This window comes from Macrobrachium nipponense, chromosome 8 (assembly GCF_015104395.2).
Source record: "Macrobrachium nipponense isolate FS-2020 chromosome 8, ASM1510439v2, whole genome shotgun sequence".
NCBI classification, from domain to species: Eukaryota; Metazoa; Arthropoda; class Malacostraca; order Decapoda; family Palaemonidae; genus Macrobrachium; species Macrobrachium nipponense.
This window is the reverse complement of record NC_087203.1, coordinates 5,234,302-5,251,946: the sequence shown is the minus strand read 5'-3', so window position 1 is coordinate 5,251,946 and position 17,645 is coordinate 5,234,302. Positions and strand designations below refer to the sequence as shown.

Sequence of the window (17,645 nt, the reverse complement as noted above, 5' to 3'; positions counted from 1 at the left end):
CTGTCATGCAAGTTTGATAGCCTGGTTGTCAAATAATTTGACTTTGTGCATGGGGCTCAAACATCTAAAATGAGGGTGCAACTATGGGCCTAAGGGATGCTGCAAACACCATTCAATGGTTCCTACAGTGCACCATGTGAGGTGCTCTTCTTGGTTGCAATAATTGAACTTGTGGCATTATTTTTGCAACTTCATAAATTTATCAGCCTTTATTTTTTTTATTTGTTGTGTTTTCATTTAATCCGCTGAGTAAATTATATAGCATGGAGACTTATTACTATCATGAAGTCCTTGGTATCCTCCATCTCGCTAGTAAGACCTAACATTCTCTGATACTTTTTTTTCCCTTGTAAATAATAAGTTGCTTCTCTGCAGTTAAAGATAGACAAAATCTAAAGGAATCTGAATACCCATATCTGAGTTACTTTTAAAAGTAGAGTTACATTTGATACAAGAAGTTACTTCTTTCTATACATTGTGGCAGGATCACAAGCAAAGCACAGCAAAACAAAGCAAACAAGATTTCCCCACATTTACGTTAGTCTGTCTGGCTACCAAAATTTCCCCCGCCGCAATTTCCTCTTTACGTTACTAAAACAGGATTATTGGTTTGACGAGATAAAACACAAAAACTCTAAAAAACCATGTACTCACCAACTCTTGACACAATCAGGGCGAGACGCTGCACTGTCCACTGGATTCAGTCGTTGAGACACAAGCAACTGCTGAATATCATACTCCAAAAAACCTAAGAAACTCAATCAAACCCAAAAAACCCTTTAACTCATGCACAGTCCAGGGACATGGAAATTCTCTTACCTTTTGCACAAACTTTTCACTTTTCCTTACACCACTTGCACTCACCAGATGGCCAAGAAATTCCACTTCTCCGGCCTACTATGTAAATTTCTAAAGTTTCACTTTCACTCCAACCACTTCCAAGCCCTTTAGCACCTTCTCAAGCAATTCCCTATTCTCTTCAACAGTTTCACTCCTAATCAAAATATCATCTATAAATACAGTCACCTTCCTTCTATCAAACCCAGCCCAAACTACATTCATTGCCGTTTGGAAGGCAGCAGGTGCATTAGCCAACCCAAAACTCAAACGTTTAAACTGGTAGTGGCAACTACCACTTGAAAAAGTTGTAACAGGCCTGCTCCCCTCCTCAAGAGGCATCTGGTAATAGCCCCTTACCGGTCTAATTTGGTAAACACTCTCATCCCATGCATCTTGTGCACACAATGAGACACCACATTCATCGGGAATCACTCCTTCACAGTCACTTCATTCACCCTTCTATAATCTACACACATCTGCAGACATCCATCCGGCTTTCATGTAGGGACTATGGGGCTATTCCAGGCACTCTCGCTCCTCTCTATCACTCCCGCTCTTTCAAGTTCATCACACTGCTCCTCAATCTCACATGCAATAGGCGCGGAAAAGTGTTGGGGACGTTGATATATGGGGGTATCATCTTCCAAAACTATTTTAAATTTCGGAAGCTTAGAACCCAAAATCCTCATCTCCACGGCTCAACACACTCCACCTATTTCACAACCTCTGCATGAATTGCTTCCTGTCATCATCACTAACATTTTTTTCCATCCTAACTTTTTCTCTCAACTCATCATACTTCCAACTATCACCTTCCTCCACACTACCTTTCATCACCTGCCGTACCCAGACATACCTTTCATCATTCGTACTTACCAATGTGTATAGCAACCCTACACAATCACTTTCATGTAAACCCCGCACTCGCTTCTTCCTCGCACTTGGGAATGAGGCCACAAAAACCCAAGGATTCTCCATGTCTAAGACTCCGTCGGACACACACATACTCGCTCTTACCAACTTGCTCGCATCCACACCTTCAACTACATATTCACACTTGTCACCATTGGCGATCCTGAGTCTGTCTGGCCATGCAACTTTCACACTAACAACTTCCTCAACCTCACGTGGTACTTTTACACTCTCCTTCGCAATCGACAGCACTCCCTTCCATACCTTACTGTCTACCCTTCCATTCCTATCCAAGTGCAACTCCCATCGTACATTCCTTTTCATCTGTAATTCAATCATGTTTATGCTTGGATGGACCACCATCCCACACCTCTACAAAAATCTGTACCCTAACAACATATCATACTTTTCATTCATTCCTTCGATCACGCAAAAGCCACTTTCATCCATCACTACCCCTTTGATTTCTATCCTTTCATGGACATTCCCATCACAGGCATACCTAAATTCCCTATTCCTTGTACCTCTCCTTTACATTTCCTAATATCTCACACCCAATCCTAAACTTATCACATCCATTCTTAAAAAGAATATTGACACTGCATTCGGTATCAATCAAAGTGACCAAACATACCCCTTTGCACCTTACTTTTACACTCACGCATTCATGGGCTCTATCCCCGAACCCTTCTTCATGCAACAACCCTTCTCATACATGCATCATTCTTACTGCTCACACACTAGAGGACCCACCCAACTGAATCCCCTTAACACATAGTTTCCCGAATTCTCAGGCTGACTCATCCTCTTTTGCCTACACACACTTGCCACATGACATTCCATTCCACATTCAGCACACTTTGCACGCTGTTCTTTACACATCTGCTGCCCGGCCCCTTTCACTTCCTCTTTCATTCCTTCTTCTGCACTCATCATCACTCCTCTCAACTCTTCTAACTCCTTTTGCTCCTCACACTCAATCTGAAGCCTCTCATTCTCCCTTTCCACTCTTTCCTTAGCTTCCCTCGGCAACCACAATTCCTCCCTCAGCCTCTCTATCTTCTTCAAACCTTCCATCCTTACTTTCTTCACCAATCATACACCCTCGCTATAACAAACGCCCTGATGCTGCCACATCAGCAATCCCTGTTTGGGTGCCAAAATAATGTGGAGGGATCACAAGCAAAGCAAAGCATACCAAACAAGATTTCCCAACATTTACGTTAGTCTGTCCGGCAACTAAAATTTCCCCTTGCCGCACTTTCCTCTTGATGTTATTAATTACTAACAGGACAATTGGTTCAAGGAGATACACAAAAATTCTCAAAAACCATGTACTCACCAACTCTTGACACAATCAGGGTGAGACACTGTGCTGTCCACTGGATTCAGTCGTTGAGACAAACAACTGCCGAATATCATACACCAAAAAACCAAACAACCACCAAAACCATACAACAACTCAAAACAACATGACAAATCACTACACAAACAAACACCTATGACACCAAAATTTCACACAGCTCAACAAACACCACAATTCTAACAGAAACAACACCAACCAACATCGAGACTACAACAACTCAGAATACAACAAACTAACAACACAAACAAAACAGAAAACCACAGACAAATCTTCCCCATACTACCATACAACAACAAATAAACACGAAACACGACATAGCAAATACACAAAACATCCAAACCCTTCCTATTGCCTACAACGAACACAAACCACCGAGACAACAACCAAAACAACCAGCCACTCTCACCTTCTCTCTCTCTCTCTCTCTCTCTCTTACAAGCAACCCTTAAGAACGTTGTCAAATGCAACTGCTACATCGCTCCTCCATAACATTGCTTTACAGAGCTGTACCTTTGATAATTCTAGCACAAGACCAGATCACATTTCATCCCTACTTCTTTGTGAGAGCTGCACCATTAGATAACAATATATATATATATATATATATATATATATATATATATATATATATATATATACTATATATATATATATATATATATATATATATATATATATATATATATATATATATAGTATATATAAATCTGTGACGGTACTTACTTTCTTTGCACAGATCTAAGGTAACGTGTGCCGTGGAGGCTGTACTTTGGGGAATTAGGTAAAGGGGTTCTGTTAGGATGAGAAATTAATTGATATGTTTCTTTGCATTAAGTTTATTCTTCGTTAGGGGTTCTTACACATGTTTTCCACCTTCTGAGTTACTGGGCTCTTGGACTGAATAAACTTAATTGGCACTTGTTGCAATTACGAGTCTATAGGCACGAGGGAAATTTACTGAGTATTGATTGTCACTTTCACTGTCTTTGATTAATTCGCACACCACACTTTTGCACTTGTTCTTCTTCTGGGGATTCTTCTGTCCTTCTCCTCTTCTCTGCCTGTTGCTGCGCCACTGGTTCTCCCCTCTCAGGCTCCCCGGTTGTTTCTCTCTCTTTTGGCTTCTCTGTTCCCCTTTTTTCTCTGCTCTCTTTTCTCTGCCTGCTCTCTCTCTGTCTCGCCTTTTTGTTCAGTTGAAATCTCCTTAGCCCCGCCTTTGGATTTTTGGATTCTGACTGGGTGTGGCATTTTCTGAAAGACTTTTTGTGTCTTAGTGGCTATTAACTTCATACGAGACCGCCTTCCTGTCAGGTCTTCTACAGTAATTCGTAGGCTTTGAATTTGTATACGCCTCCTTCTTCATGTCCTGGCTTCTTAGGGGCGTATCCCTTGGTAACCTCATAGGTCATTCGTTGATACCCCTTTTGGGCTGTCTTATGACCAACACTCATGGCTTTTGATTCGTCGATACTAGAGGCCTACCTTTGGGAGGGTGGAGCTTTTAAGAATTCGGCACTCCCTCCTTTGAACAAACGGGTCATAGAATTCCTTTTTAACGTATGCCAGATGGCTCTCTCTGACCTGTTCACGAAAGGAACGCCGATTAGTCATAGGCGCTAATGAGAGTAGTTTCCAATTTCTCGAATATGCCTGGGCGATATCCCTCATCGGCTATAATCTCTTGTTGGTCACTAATCGCTGGTACGGACAGAGGCTTTTTGGGGGAGATGAAAACCAGATGTCTAATGGCTAAAAGCCTAATGTTTGGAGTAACAAAATCCCTTCGCTAAGAAAAATCATTATCTTATTATTCCCTTTCCCTTTCTTCCTTATTATCCGTTTCGTGCCTTTTTCTTAAGTATTATTAAGTTATTGTCTTTTGGAATAACGACACTGTGCCACACTATTACAGTCTCGGCCCGCTACCTCGCTGACTCCGACAGCGTTATCTAAGCTGAAGCAAATATTATACCTACAAGAGGACTCTTAACTTATGCTTCTTGGAAATCATATTGAAACTTTAACTCAAAAAACATCAAAAGTGAATGTAAACATGAGCAAATCCTTGATTAAGTAACGTTAAGGGCAACAATCAAAATTGAATGTAAACATGAGTAAATTCTTGAGTAAGTAACATTCAGAGAAACGTTAAAACTGAATATGAACAAATACTTGATTAAGAAATATTAAAAGAATCATCAAACTGAATTCAAATATGAGTAAATCACATAAGTTATATAAATGCATGGTAGAAGCAAAAAATAATGGTAACTATCCAAGTTTACAGTACATGATTGGTTCAGTCCTCAGTCCTATTCTATCTAGGTGGATATCGTTTTTCTTTATGGAAAAATAAATTTCGTTCTCCGTTGACGACACTTGATGGCTTCTTGTTTGCTGCGACCTGCTACTTGGAGACAAGTCCTTGGAGAAAATATCCTTGTGTATTTGTATGCAATAACAAGTGTGTCCTTGACTTCCTACTGAGATTGTGTATTGTGTTTATACAAAATTTCATTGGACATTCTTACTGTAATTTTCTAAGTAACTTTGTACATTAAACTATATAACTTCACTGCTTGATACTAAAACAAAATTGGCAACTCGGTTAAAGGAACCGGTTAGTGGTTAATACTTGTAGGTTTCTTCTACTGTGACAACAATTAGTAAGCTTTCACCAATCAATAACTTGTTAGTAAGTTTCAACAACTACTATCTTGTTAATGAGTCTTCATCAATTAACTTCTTGTTAGTGAGTCTTCATCGATTAATATGTTCTTAGTTAAGTTCGTTCATCCAATCAACATCTCAATGGATTTGAACAAAGTAAGGTATATTAATTACCCCTTCAAAATCTTGATCATTTCTAAAACGAATTCTCTTATCTTAAAAATATCTTAATGTCTATCTTAACCCGTCTTATTTATTCTTTTACTTCTAAGAATGTTCTTATGGAACGATTAAACTTCATATACGTCTTGAAATTCTTATACTGCGCATTGAACTGTTTCTTACATACCCAAATAATTCCCTTCAAGTCAAAATAAATTTGAAGTTAGTGCACATAACTCAAAAATTCTTGCTACAAACCAACTAATTAAAGTAAGAATTGCAACAATAAAAGATTATTCCTAAGTCGACCGATGAAGGTAAACTTAGCAATAACGAAATCAAATAAATACATGGGAATAATGGGATGAATTAATGGGTTTGCTCTTCTGTTTCACTGAAAAGTGACTCTTCTATTTCTTAGGTTATATCTAGTTCCTTCTTCTGGAATTTCTTCTGACGACTCTGTCATTTCGGATTCTTCAACTTCTTTGGTTCTCTTGACCTTGTCCTTGTTTATCCAAAATTCTTCTTCTTCTAATGATTCAGCATATGTGGAAGGCATTTGGTTATTCATTTTCTTAACCTTTATCTTAGTTTCTTGTACGTCTACGACATTGTATGGTCCTGTGAATTTTGTGGCTAACTTATAATTAATACCGCTTCTTACTTCCTTCTTAATATAGACTTCATCTCCCTTCTTGTAGTCTACAGGCCTTAATCCTTCTTGATGCTTCTCTATCATATTCTGCTGGGCTTCTTCTAAATTCTTGTGCAATTGCTTGTGGATTACTTTAAAGTTCCCGATTCTTATCTTCATGATATCTTCAGAGTAATTTGGCTGTACTGGCTGATTCAGCCATGCATAAGGTAATCTGGGTTCATATCCCATCAAAGCTTTTATGGGAGTTGCTCGAGTACTCGTATGATGCCTTGCATTTAATGATAATTGGACTAAAGGTAAATTGACGTCCCAGTCAGGATCCTGTCCTACTGTGTGACGCAATACGTCTAAAACCTTCCTGTTATTCCTTTCTACTAAGCCATTACTAGCTGGGTGATACGGCTGTATCGCTACCTTTTCTACCTTAAAGGCGTTACAAATTTCTTGAACTAATGAGTTGTTGAACTCGGTCCCATTGTCAGAGATAATGAGCTGTGGGCAGACATCTGCAAAATATCTTATCAAAGAGAGCGATTGCACAATCCTTGGCACTTTTACTAGTTAGTGGTACCAACTCTGTATATCTCGTGAGCGCGTCGATACCTACTAGTATATTCTTATTCCCTTTACTCGTGGTATGGAGATTAGTGATAAGATCGATAGATACTCTTTCGAAAGGAGTCTGTGGGATAGGATATTTCCCTAGTGGTACTTCCTTGTCTGTTCTTCCCTTGTAGCTGTTGCATGTATTGCAGCTCTTCACATAATTACTAACATCTTTGTGAATTCCCTTCCAATGGAAAGTTCTTTGGATTAATCTAATTGTCTCATCCCTTCCTGGGTGAGCTCTCATGTCATCGTCGTGCATTAGCTCAATGACTTTGTTTCTTAGACTCTTAGGTACTAACCTTTTGTGCAGTACGCCTAGAAATTGACCAAATGGGTCATATTCGTGACACATCCAAATTAATACGCCATCTATGTCCGTTAATGCATCTGTGGGACATCCAACCTTCCTACTAGTTCGGTTTATTCTTGTTGGCTGTGTTTTCTTTCGTTTCTAACGTATTTGAACAGTTCCCTTATATCTTCATCTCTTTCTTGTTCCCTTATGAAATTTTGCCGGGAAAGCTCCTCTGTATAATGCATGGTGAGTACATTTACGTCATTGCACATTGTTTCATTCTTTTCTTCTTCTTGACTTATCATATTTATACTATCACCTTGTGACACATATCTTGATAATGCATCTGCTACCTTATTCGTCTTCCCAGGGACATATTTCACCTCTATATCATAATCTTGGGCTGTCATGAACCAACGGGCTCTTCGTCCAGAAAAATTAGGGTTCTTTAGCATTTCTACTGCAGCTGAATGATCCGTGAACACGGTTATCTTGTAACCAAAAATGATATATCTGAAATGCTTTAAAGCGTCTATAATAGCTAGAGACTCGAGGTCTGTTACTGAGTAGTTCACTTCTGAGGGCTTTAATTTCCTACTGTAATAAGCTATCGCATTATACTTATTATCTTGTCTTTGCATTAAACATGCTCCTATACCAATGTGGCTTGCGTCCGTGGCTAAAAAGAATTCTTTGCCAAAGTCTGGGAAGCTAAGTACTGGGGGATGTGTTAATCTTTCTTTCAATTCCTCAAATGCTTCTTGCTGCTCGTCTGTCCATACAAATGATATGTGTTCCTTTAAAAGTTCAGTTAGTGGAGCTGATATGACTGCAAAGTTCCCTATGAACTTGCGGTAAAAACCTGCTAAACCTAAGAATGACTTTACGTCCTTCTTGCACTGAGGTGTAGGATATTCCTTGATTGACTTAATCTTTAAGTCGTTTACTTCTACGCCCTTTTCACTTAGTGTATGACCAAGGTAGTCTATTTTCCTTTTAAGGAAGTTACACTTCTTTAATTTAAGCTTCAGGTTGGCTTTTCTTAATCTCTTTAGGACTTCTCTGACTAAGTCTATATGTTCCTCTATAGTGTCTGTTGCTATTACCAAATCATCTATGTAACAGTGTACGTCTTTGCCTAGTAAATCGCCCAAAACCCCAAAATTTATCCATTAATCTTACAAAAGTTACCGGGCTTGACTTTAGACCAAAGGGCATTCTTACATACTGGTATCTGCCGTTACTAGTGGAAAAAGCAGTCAAAGGTTTACTTTCTTCGTCTAGAGGGATTTGCAAGAATCCTTGCAATAAATCTATAGTGGTGAAGTATCTCTTGGACCCTATAGTGGCGATAAGATCTCGCATTGACGGCATTGGATAAGGATCATTTTCAGTAATTTGGTTCAATTTTCTGAAATCCACAACTATTCTATAAGTTTTGTCCCTTTTAGGAACTAGCAAAAGTGGAAAAGACCATGGGGATTTAGATGGTTCTATTATTCCTTGCCTATTCATTCTTTGTACTTCTCTTTCAATGATCTCCTTCTGGGAATGTGCTACTCTGTAGGCTGGTATGTAAATTGGCTTTGTGTTCGATGGAATGTATCTGTGCGTTATTTCGCGTGTATTTCCCAAGTGTCGCCGTCAAGAGCGACTATATCCTGATATTCGCACAATAAGTCTATGAATTCTTCTCTAACATGGTTTTCCTTAATGTCCTTTAAATGAGATCCTATCTTAGCTCTTCAGTTTTATGTCCTGAGCATAATTTCATTTCCTTTACTAATTGCTCCACTGTTTCCCGTTCTACAATTCGGATAGGTATGGAGTATACTTCTGCTAGGCCTATCTCTGTACCTGGTGTTAACTTACCCTTTCCTCCTCTGTTATTCGTAATCTGTAACGCTATTTGCTCTGTCTGACTTCATGTAAACTAGAAGAATAATGTATTCCATTTACTTGCGACTTTTCAGTAAGTGTGAGAATTTCCTTTCCTTCAAAGATTGGATTTACTGTACATTCTACCCACGTACTTTCTCCTGGTTTAAGTCTTAATTCCCTTTCTAACTTTAAATAAGTGCATTGATTTGATTCTAAGAGGTTAATGAGTCTGTTGTGAACTCGTGGTGCATTCTGGATATCTTCCCTCCGTCTTATCCTCTTTAAGATACCTTTCAGTGTGGGATTCTCTTGAGTCTGGGTTCTTTTAATTAACTTGCATATTGGTATTCTAGAAATCTCACGACCGTTGTTAATCACTAGTTGTTCTCTAGGGGCATCAATGCTTATCCCTTGTCTAGCCATAGTGGATAACCTATCAGCAAATGGGCAAAAAGCTAATTGTATATCTCTGGCTACCAGAACCTTTTCTCTTAGAGCAATTCTTCCTAGCCTAAATGGAAAATCTAACTGTCCAATTACGTGAATATCATTACCCTGGACGTCTGTGATTCTACAGTCTACTGCTGGATTCAAACTTAAGTGAGAAAAAATACAACCGATACACCTTTTCTGACATTATATTCTTGGGACTACCTGTATCAAAGAATGTAACAATAGGTTTCTCTAGACCGACATAGGCTGGAAATAATGGTCTATAATTATATTCATTCCCTACATCAACTTTGCTAACCTGTGTAGCTTGACTTAGCCTTGACATTCCGGACGTTCTCTCTGTTATAGAGGAAGATTCATTGTACCAGTAAGCAGAAAATTTCCCATTGCGTCGTCTGACATTGACTGAACTGATTGATACCCTATACTTGCTGTTTGATTAGCATATCTATTTGGGACGGAATCCCTATTTCCTCTAACTGGGGGAGATTGACTATTGTTTCTACTTCTGCCTCTCGACTGACGTCTACCTGTAGGAGCTGAAACAAATTTATTTCTGCATTCTCGAGCACTATGTCCTGTTCTCTTATGGAAAGGACAGAAGGCTATCCCTCGGCCAGTCACTGGCATAATGTCTCTCTTTGACAGTTAATAACCACAAGTGACTGTCGAAAATCCTCCTTGAGAAGATTTACCTGGCATCTTATTCTGATTTCTAGATGGTGTCCTAGATCTATTTGGACCTCTTTCCTTTTGTCCTATAGCGGACTAAAGGTCTGTATATAGGATTTCCTTCAGGTCTTCTACCTAGGATTTTTGTTTCCTCCTTCTTCAATCTCTGCTACATCATCGGATGTCTCCCACTTACGGGTCATCCTTGCAATGACTTCTGTTGGCAGGCTTCCAATCATTATTGCTAGTCTAAATATTTTTTAACATGACTCATTAGCATTTTTGCTTGCCTCCTTTTACCTCTATCCAACCTGTGGTTTCATGAAGTTACCCCATTCATTCATATTGTTATACAACTGAGAGCTAAACTCTTGATAAGTCGTTCGTCTAACTTAAATTGACGCACTATCCTTGCCAAGCTAGTAACTGGATCTCTTTCACCAACTGTGGAATAAACCTTCTGACATACCGTTTCAATTCTTCCCAATTCTTAAGATCTCGGTAAGTCTCGGAGTGGACGTATCGTTCTAAGTCTCCTCCGGCTTCCAAATCAAGATAACTCTTGGCTTCAATAAGCTTTTCTCTATCTGTCCCCGTTATGCTATCTTAGGCGTGTCTCCACTTGCTCTATCCAGTTCTCTAAGTTACAAGCTAACTGACCGTTCTTTCTTCCACAAAATTTAGCTATGTGATTAATTACATGTCCCTTATGTGTTCGTTACTGCTGCGTTCGAATTCGCGGATGTGTACCCTCCGGCATGGTTAATTTCCTTGTTTGACTTCTCGTGAGCACAGGCGTTCTTACGTTCTGATAAGGAGTCGTCTCCCTTTGACCATCGACTCGTTAATGGTGAAATTTCTTAAGTACTGAGTATCATTAAAAGTATCAAAGTTATGACAGTAATATCCCAAAAGAAAATGATAATAACAATAAATTGTTTTTACTAAAGTATTCGATCACCATAAAAAATAAAAGAATTTTCCCCAGAAATATTCTCAAAGTCTTACGTTACCGGTAAGCGATTCTTAAACAACAACAAAACCCTCTTAACAATACTGGTAAAACGATACTGAACTGACCATAAAGTGTACGCTAACGAGAGACCTCCCGTGAATTACCCTTGTTATCCTAAACAAACAAAATAAAAACAAGTAAACGTTCACTCGACGTAACAAGTAAAAAGCAAACACTAAAAGAACAAAAAAAAAACAAAGTACAAGAAATCACAAAACAACCAAAATCACAAAAATAACATAAAATGACACAATCAAAATTCAAATTAAAATTTAGAGTTATTGGTTAGTAAATACAAATGTTCGGGAAAAGGTCTTAGTAGCTGATTAGTTATAATTAGTAAAATGAAATATCGTAGAGTTTTCGTTGCCAAAAAAAAAGGTTCAGTGTGAAAATCTTTTAATCTTGAAACACCAGGAATTGTCTAACTGAAATGTTAATCGCGTAATTTACTTTTAATAAAGTTTTAATGTTATGTAAGTGTGCGGACATTTATTTTGGACTTATCTTCTTTCGTCGTCTTCGACACCCGGGTTTACGTCTGACAGCTTGCGTTCGCCTACCAGCGCGTTGAATGATGCGTTGTTACGTCTGCGGGAAGGGGACTTCTCTCTCTCTCTCTCGATTTGCGTTGACTGTTGCGTTTTCTTTTCGGGATTATGTTTTCTTTCCTCTTTGATATATTCTTTACGCTTTTCGATATGCTTGTTCTTCTAGTGGAAGTTCTTTCACTGTTCTTCGGAGTGGAGTTTTTCTTCGCAAAGTGTGGGTGGCTTTTTTGGAGTGCTTTTATGTTACGACTCGCTAACTGTCCTTGTATTTGGGGAAGCACTGATAACTGTCTTTGGGGAGAACTTTCTTTTTCGAGTGGCGTGAATGGATTGAAATCTCTTATGCCGACGCTAAACTTTTGATTCTGTTTCGCTGCCGCTGTTTTTAACTGTCATTCGTGTCTTCGTATCACGTCGCTAACCACCATTTCTTTGCTGTCTCTTTTGTCTCTTCCTATCCTTACCGTTCGACATCAATTAATCTTGTCACTATATCAATCTTTATCTCATCGTATCCCGTCGCTCTGCCACCAATTTATCTGTGACGGTACTTACTTTCTTTGCACAGATCTAAGGTAACGTGTGCGTGGAGGCGTACTTTGGGGAATTAGGTAAGGGTTCTGTTAGGATGAGAAATTAATTGATATGTTTCTTTGCATTAGTTTTTATTCTTCGTTAGGGGTTCTTACACATGTTTTCCACCTTCTGAGTTACTGGGCTCTTGGACTGATAAAACTTAATTGGCACTTGTTGCAATTACGAGTCTATAGGCACGAGGGAAATTTACTGAGTATTGATTGTCACTTTCACTGTCTTTGATTAATTCGCACACCACACTTTTGCACTTGTTCTTCTTCTGGGGATTCTTCTGTCCTTCTCCCTCTTCTCTGCTTTGTTGCTGCGCCACTGGTTCTCCCCTCAGGCTCCCGGTTGTTCTCTCTCTGGCTTCTCTTCTCTGTTCCCCTTTTTCTCTGCTCTCTTTTCTCTGCCCTGCTCTCTCTCTGTCTCGCCTTTTTGTTCAGTTGAAATTTCCTTAGCCCCGCCTTTGGATTTTTGGATTCTGACTGGGTGTGGCATTTTCTGAAAGACTTTTTGTGTCTTAGTGGCTATTAACTTCATACGAGACCGCCTTCCTGTCAGGTCTTCTACAGTAATTCGTAGGCTTTGAATTTGTATACGCCTCCTTCTTCATGTCCGGCTTCTTTAGGGGCGTATCCTTGGTAACCTCATAGGTCATTCGTTGATACCCCTTTTGGGCTGTCTTATGACCAACACTCATGGCTTTTGATTCGTCGATACTAGAGGCCATACTTTTTGGGAGGGTGGAGCTTTTTAAGAATTCGGCACTCCCTCCTTTGCAACAACGGGTCATCGAATTCCTTCCTTTTTAACGTATGCCAGATGGCTCTCTCTGACCTGTTCACGAAAGGAACGCCGATTAGTCATAGGCGCTAATGAGAGTAGTTTCCAATTTCTCGAATATGCCTGGGCGATATCCTCATCGGCTATAATCTTCTTGTTGGTCATAATCGTGGTACGGACAGAGGCTTTTTGGGGGAGATGAAAACCAGATGTCTAATGGCTAAAAGCCTAATGTTTGGAGTAACAAAATCCTTCGCTAAGAAAAATCATTATCTTATTATTCCCTTTCCCTTTCTTCCTTATTATCCGTTTCGTGCCTTTTTCTTAAGTATTATTAAGTTATTGTTGTTTTGGAATAACGACACTGTGCCACACTATTACATATATATATATATATATATATATAGATATATATATATACACATATATATATATATATATATATATATATAGGTATATCATATATCTATATATAATATAAATATATATATATATATATATATATATATATAGATATATATATATATATATATATATATATATATATATATATACGATTGTGACGAAGTGGCCAAAGATCTGGGGTCTGGGTACCATTAATACTTGTTAACCCAAAATGCCAAGCATCTAGTTACTACACTTACCGTTTGTACTTGTTAGGGCAAGAGACTCTTAATCTTGGGTCAGGGACACCATTTGTACTTGGTGCATGGTTTGGTTAAGTACCTGGTTACTATACTCTGTTTTTTTTCATCTGTCCATCCGCCTGTGGTATTTTTGTATGGTAACACTGCGTCCTGGGCTTTAGATAGTTACTCTATGTGTAAGTTTTGTTTAGGTAAATAAAAGGATATCTGGGTGTACATTTCCTACTGGAAAGGGTTTTAATAATTTACTGTATGCGAATTACACCGTTAATATTCGAAATAGGATATTATTATAATCGTTGACTGTAACTATCTAAAGCCCGGGGACACAGTGTTACCATACAAAAACACCACAGGCGGATGGACAGATGAAAAAAAAAACAGAGTATAGTTACCTCACGACAGCCAAACACCTGAACCTTCATCACAAATACCAAACTACTAAATACCAGTGATCCCTTATGGAACTTAATAAATCCAGTAAAAATCAGACTAAGTTCATTAAAACAGGTGTGAGGTAATCTTAATTAAAAGGCATCACTCCAACAATTTTAAATCTAAGTATTTCCCTGGTTCTAATTCACTTGAGGAACACAGCTCAATTACCACTCTATATTCCTACCTAAATAAAAATAAAACATATGCTGGTGGTAAATGATTCACTCATAAAAATGTTAAATAATAAAATTTATTTCTAAATTCAAAAATCATAAGTGAAATTCACAATCTCAGGGAAATTTTTATTACTTGAAAACTAAAGTTTAATTAATTCTTGAATTAATTATTAAACAAAATTAAATGAAATTTTATGAGGATAATTAATCAATTCAAATTATAAAGCAATAATTAAATTTGAAAAGAAACTTAATTAAATGCAAATTAATTCAGAAGTGTTAGATTCAAACATTTATACAATAAAAAATGATTCAAACTAATTAAACAAAATGAAGTGAATACAAAAACACAATAATATGAAAAGCAATAAAAGCATTGAAAGTACAAACATTAAGTATATAAAATTTAAAATAAAACCTCGAGGTGCACTTCAGCATATTTGTAAATTACAATTCCTTCAAACCAGTTGCAACTTCTCACTCGAAAAGAAAGGCCTGTTACAATCTTCAACACTTTCGTAGGCGCCTTAGGAATTAGCTGCATTACCAAAATCATAATTGCATTACGAAACTCACATTATAAGAATATACATACTTGGAATAAATCTCTATATTTCTGCCTGAAGGCCCGTGTGCATTGGCTGAAATATAGTGGCTTCTTCAAATTTCGTTGTATTCTTTATGGCCTTTCCAGATAGATAGATAGACTAATAGACAAATTGTGTGTTTGCAAAATATTAAATTCTATTAAAGAATTAACTCACATATAATACGGTTGTATCGTTCAGTAGTTTGAGATGATTCGTGTGAGTAATCATGTATAATGAATCTAACTTCTTACTTTATTTATTAGACATTATCTTATGTCTAAGTGTGTTTATGTTATGTTTTGTTATCTTCAATATTAAGCAATATTAAGCTTCTGAACCTAATGCTGACAATGATATCAAGATGTTTTTACAGCTCTCTGGCTTCATTATCATAGGACAATTGCTTCGCTGCCAAGATCTAAATTCTCTGGCCACTTTCCTTCTGCTGTTCCATCGAGAACACCCGGTCGATTTCCTCTTCAAGTATTGGGTATCCCTGATGGCCCCCGAGAGACCACCAGATGGCCTCCCTTCCAGGAGGATTCCAGGTCTCTTCCAGCACATTGGAATCCACTCCACTTTGGCCAATAAAACGCAACCCATAAAGGACAATACATTTGGGTGAGTTAATTTCAGCCATTAATACGTAGAAGATATATAAGTAATTTTCATTCTAATTTTTATTTGTCTGATATTGTTGTATAATTTCATGAATCTAGAAAATCAGCTGAAGAGTAACTGACTGTTCATGCGCATGATCCCATGTCGATGTTGGTCTATATATATAGAGAGTAAATGGCAGTGTTAAGTCATGGTGTAGCAACCATCGAATATAATGTGATTTACTAATTATATTACTGCCAGATCATTCTTCTCTAAATACATGACGATCGTTTGGTCCTAGAAAAATTATTGGGAAGTAAACGAGAGGTCATCCCCCGTCGAAGTTGGCCCAAGGTGACATTAAAAAAAAAAAGACGAATTAAAAGTCTTAATGATATAAGTGAAGGCAAGTTAAAGAAACCATTAAAGCACACTTTTCAAGACCGCGAGGCTTCTCCGACTTCCTTTTCCCTCAGATTAATTGATGTCCTTGCCACGGTCGCAACTGCTTTGCATCATGCCTCGTTGCTGCCCTCTGGATAAGATCCTGTTTAGTATCGAGGATTATCCATATTTTTTGTTTCCTTGCATCAAGTTCATGGCCGAATTTTCCTTTGGCTTCACTCGATCAAGGTATAAAACTCAAAGTGTTAACGTCAGTGCGCACATGCTGTACCGAGTCTGTTTTCTTTGTATTTGTTATGGCTGTGGAGGGTTGGGGGGGGAAGGTGTGGGGAGAGGTGTCGATAACATAATGGAAGTGCTTATTCCCGCAAGGTATGAGATGGAGTTCGTGGAAGGTGATACTGAGTGACCCTAAATTCTTTTTCCCATTCATTTGTCTTACTGGTCACTGACAAAGTAAACTGGTAGTAGTTGGTGCACTGGTCAGATTAAAAGATATTTACTTCGTATTCATTATCAAGTTTTCTCTCTTTTGTTCTAGTTTAGACTCGAGGAGAATTTCCCACACCAATCCTGAAGCGCGTGTGGTTACTACTATGAAACAATACCAGTCTTTTGGCCCTGAACAGGCTTATTCCTCCCCTGGAATGTTTTGGGGAATATCCAAGCCCGGAGACACGTTTGATGTCATCTTTATGAAACCTTTGAACGTTTCGAGAGTGCTTGTACTCACAGGTGCAACCTTAGGCAGCAAGGTAAGTTTTGTATATCGGGATGGCTTATAATTTGTGATAAGATTTGACTTTTTCTCCATTCCAACCATTAAAATTTTTCGCCTAAACTCAAGAATCATTTGAAATCCTGAGCATAAACTAGAGAACACTTCTTCAGTCCATGTAAATTCGAGAACGTATTCACGAATGACATAAAGTATGACACTTTCAATCCATCTAGATTCGAGATCGACTCGATTACGGGATTCTGGAAGTGTCGCCAAGGTTCCTGCAGATGCAGAGTCCGAGGAGAGCGTCCTGCGAAGGTTTCACGACCATTCAAATGTTCAAGAAAGGTTCGGTAGACGTGAGGCATTTGCGATTTTTGTTCCCAGAAGGAATCCAGTGTGTCAGGATAAATATTGGAACGAAACAGAAGTCGTGGATTATCGTCAGGGAAATATCAGTCTTCACGGACGCTGCCAATTGATCTTCTTACGCAAAACTGTACAAATTGATGAGATAATATTGAAATAGGAAATCTGATCAGGAAAATGAGTTTTGTCAGCTAGTCATGGTTCCACCGACAGGTTTATTCATATTTAATTGTTGTCAAATAAAGGA

The 17,645-nt window shown here is 38.3% G+C and overlaps 1 protein-coding gene across 3 annotated transcripts in view; it reads left to right on the top strand.

Moving 5' to 3' along the window:
* The window catches only part of LOC135222602 (alpha-1,6-mannosyl-glycoprotein 4-beta-N-acetylglucosaminyltransferase-like), a 54,188-nt gene that overhangs the window by 36,532 nt on the left and 11 nt on the right, over positions 1-17,645 (top strand). For 2 of the 3 annotated variants that reach the window (XM_064260696.1, XM_064260694.1), the window contains 3 exons: positions 15,662-15,921; positions 16,850-17,063; positions 17,263-17,645. The exon at positions 17,263-17,645 is cut by the window's right edge and continues 11 nt beyond it. In XM_064260696.1, coding sequence (XP_064116766.1) covers positions 15,662-15,921; positions 16,850-17,063; positions 17,263-17,511 — 723 coding nt within the window. In that variant the 3' untranslated portion in view covers positions 17,512-17,645. The remainder of the gene's footprint in view (positions 1-15,661; positions 15,922-16,849; positions 17,064-17,262) is intronic. The other variant, XM_064260695.1, reaches the window with a different exon arrangement.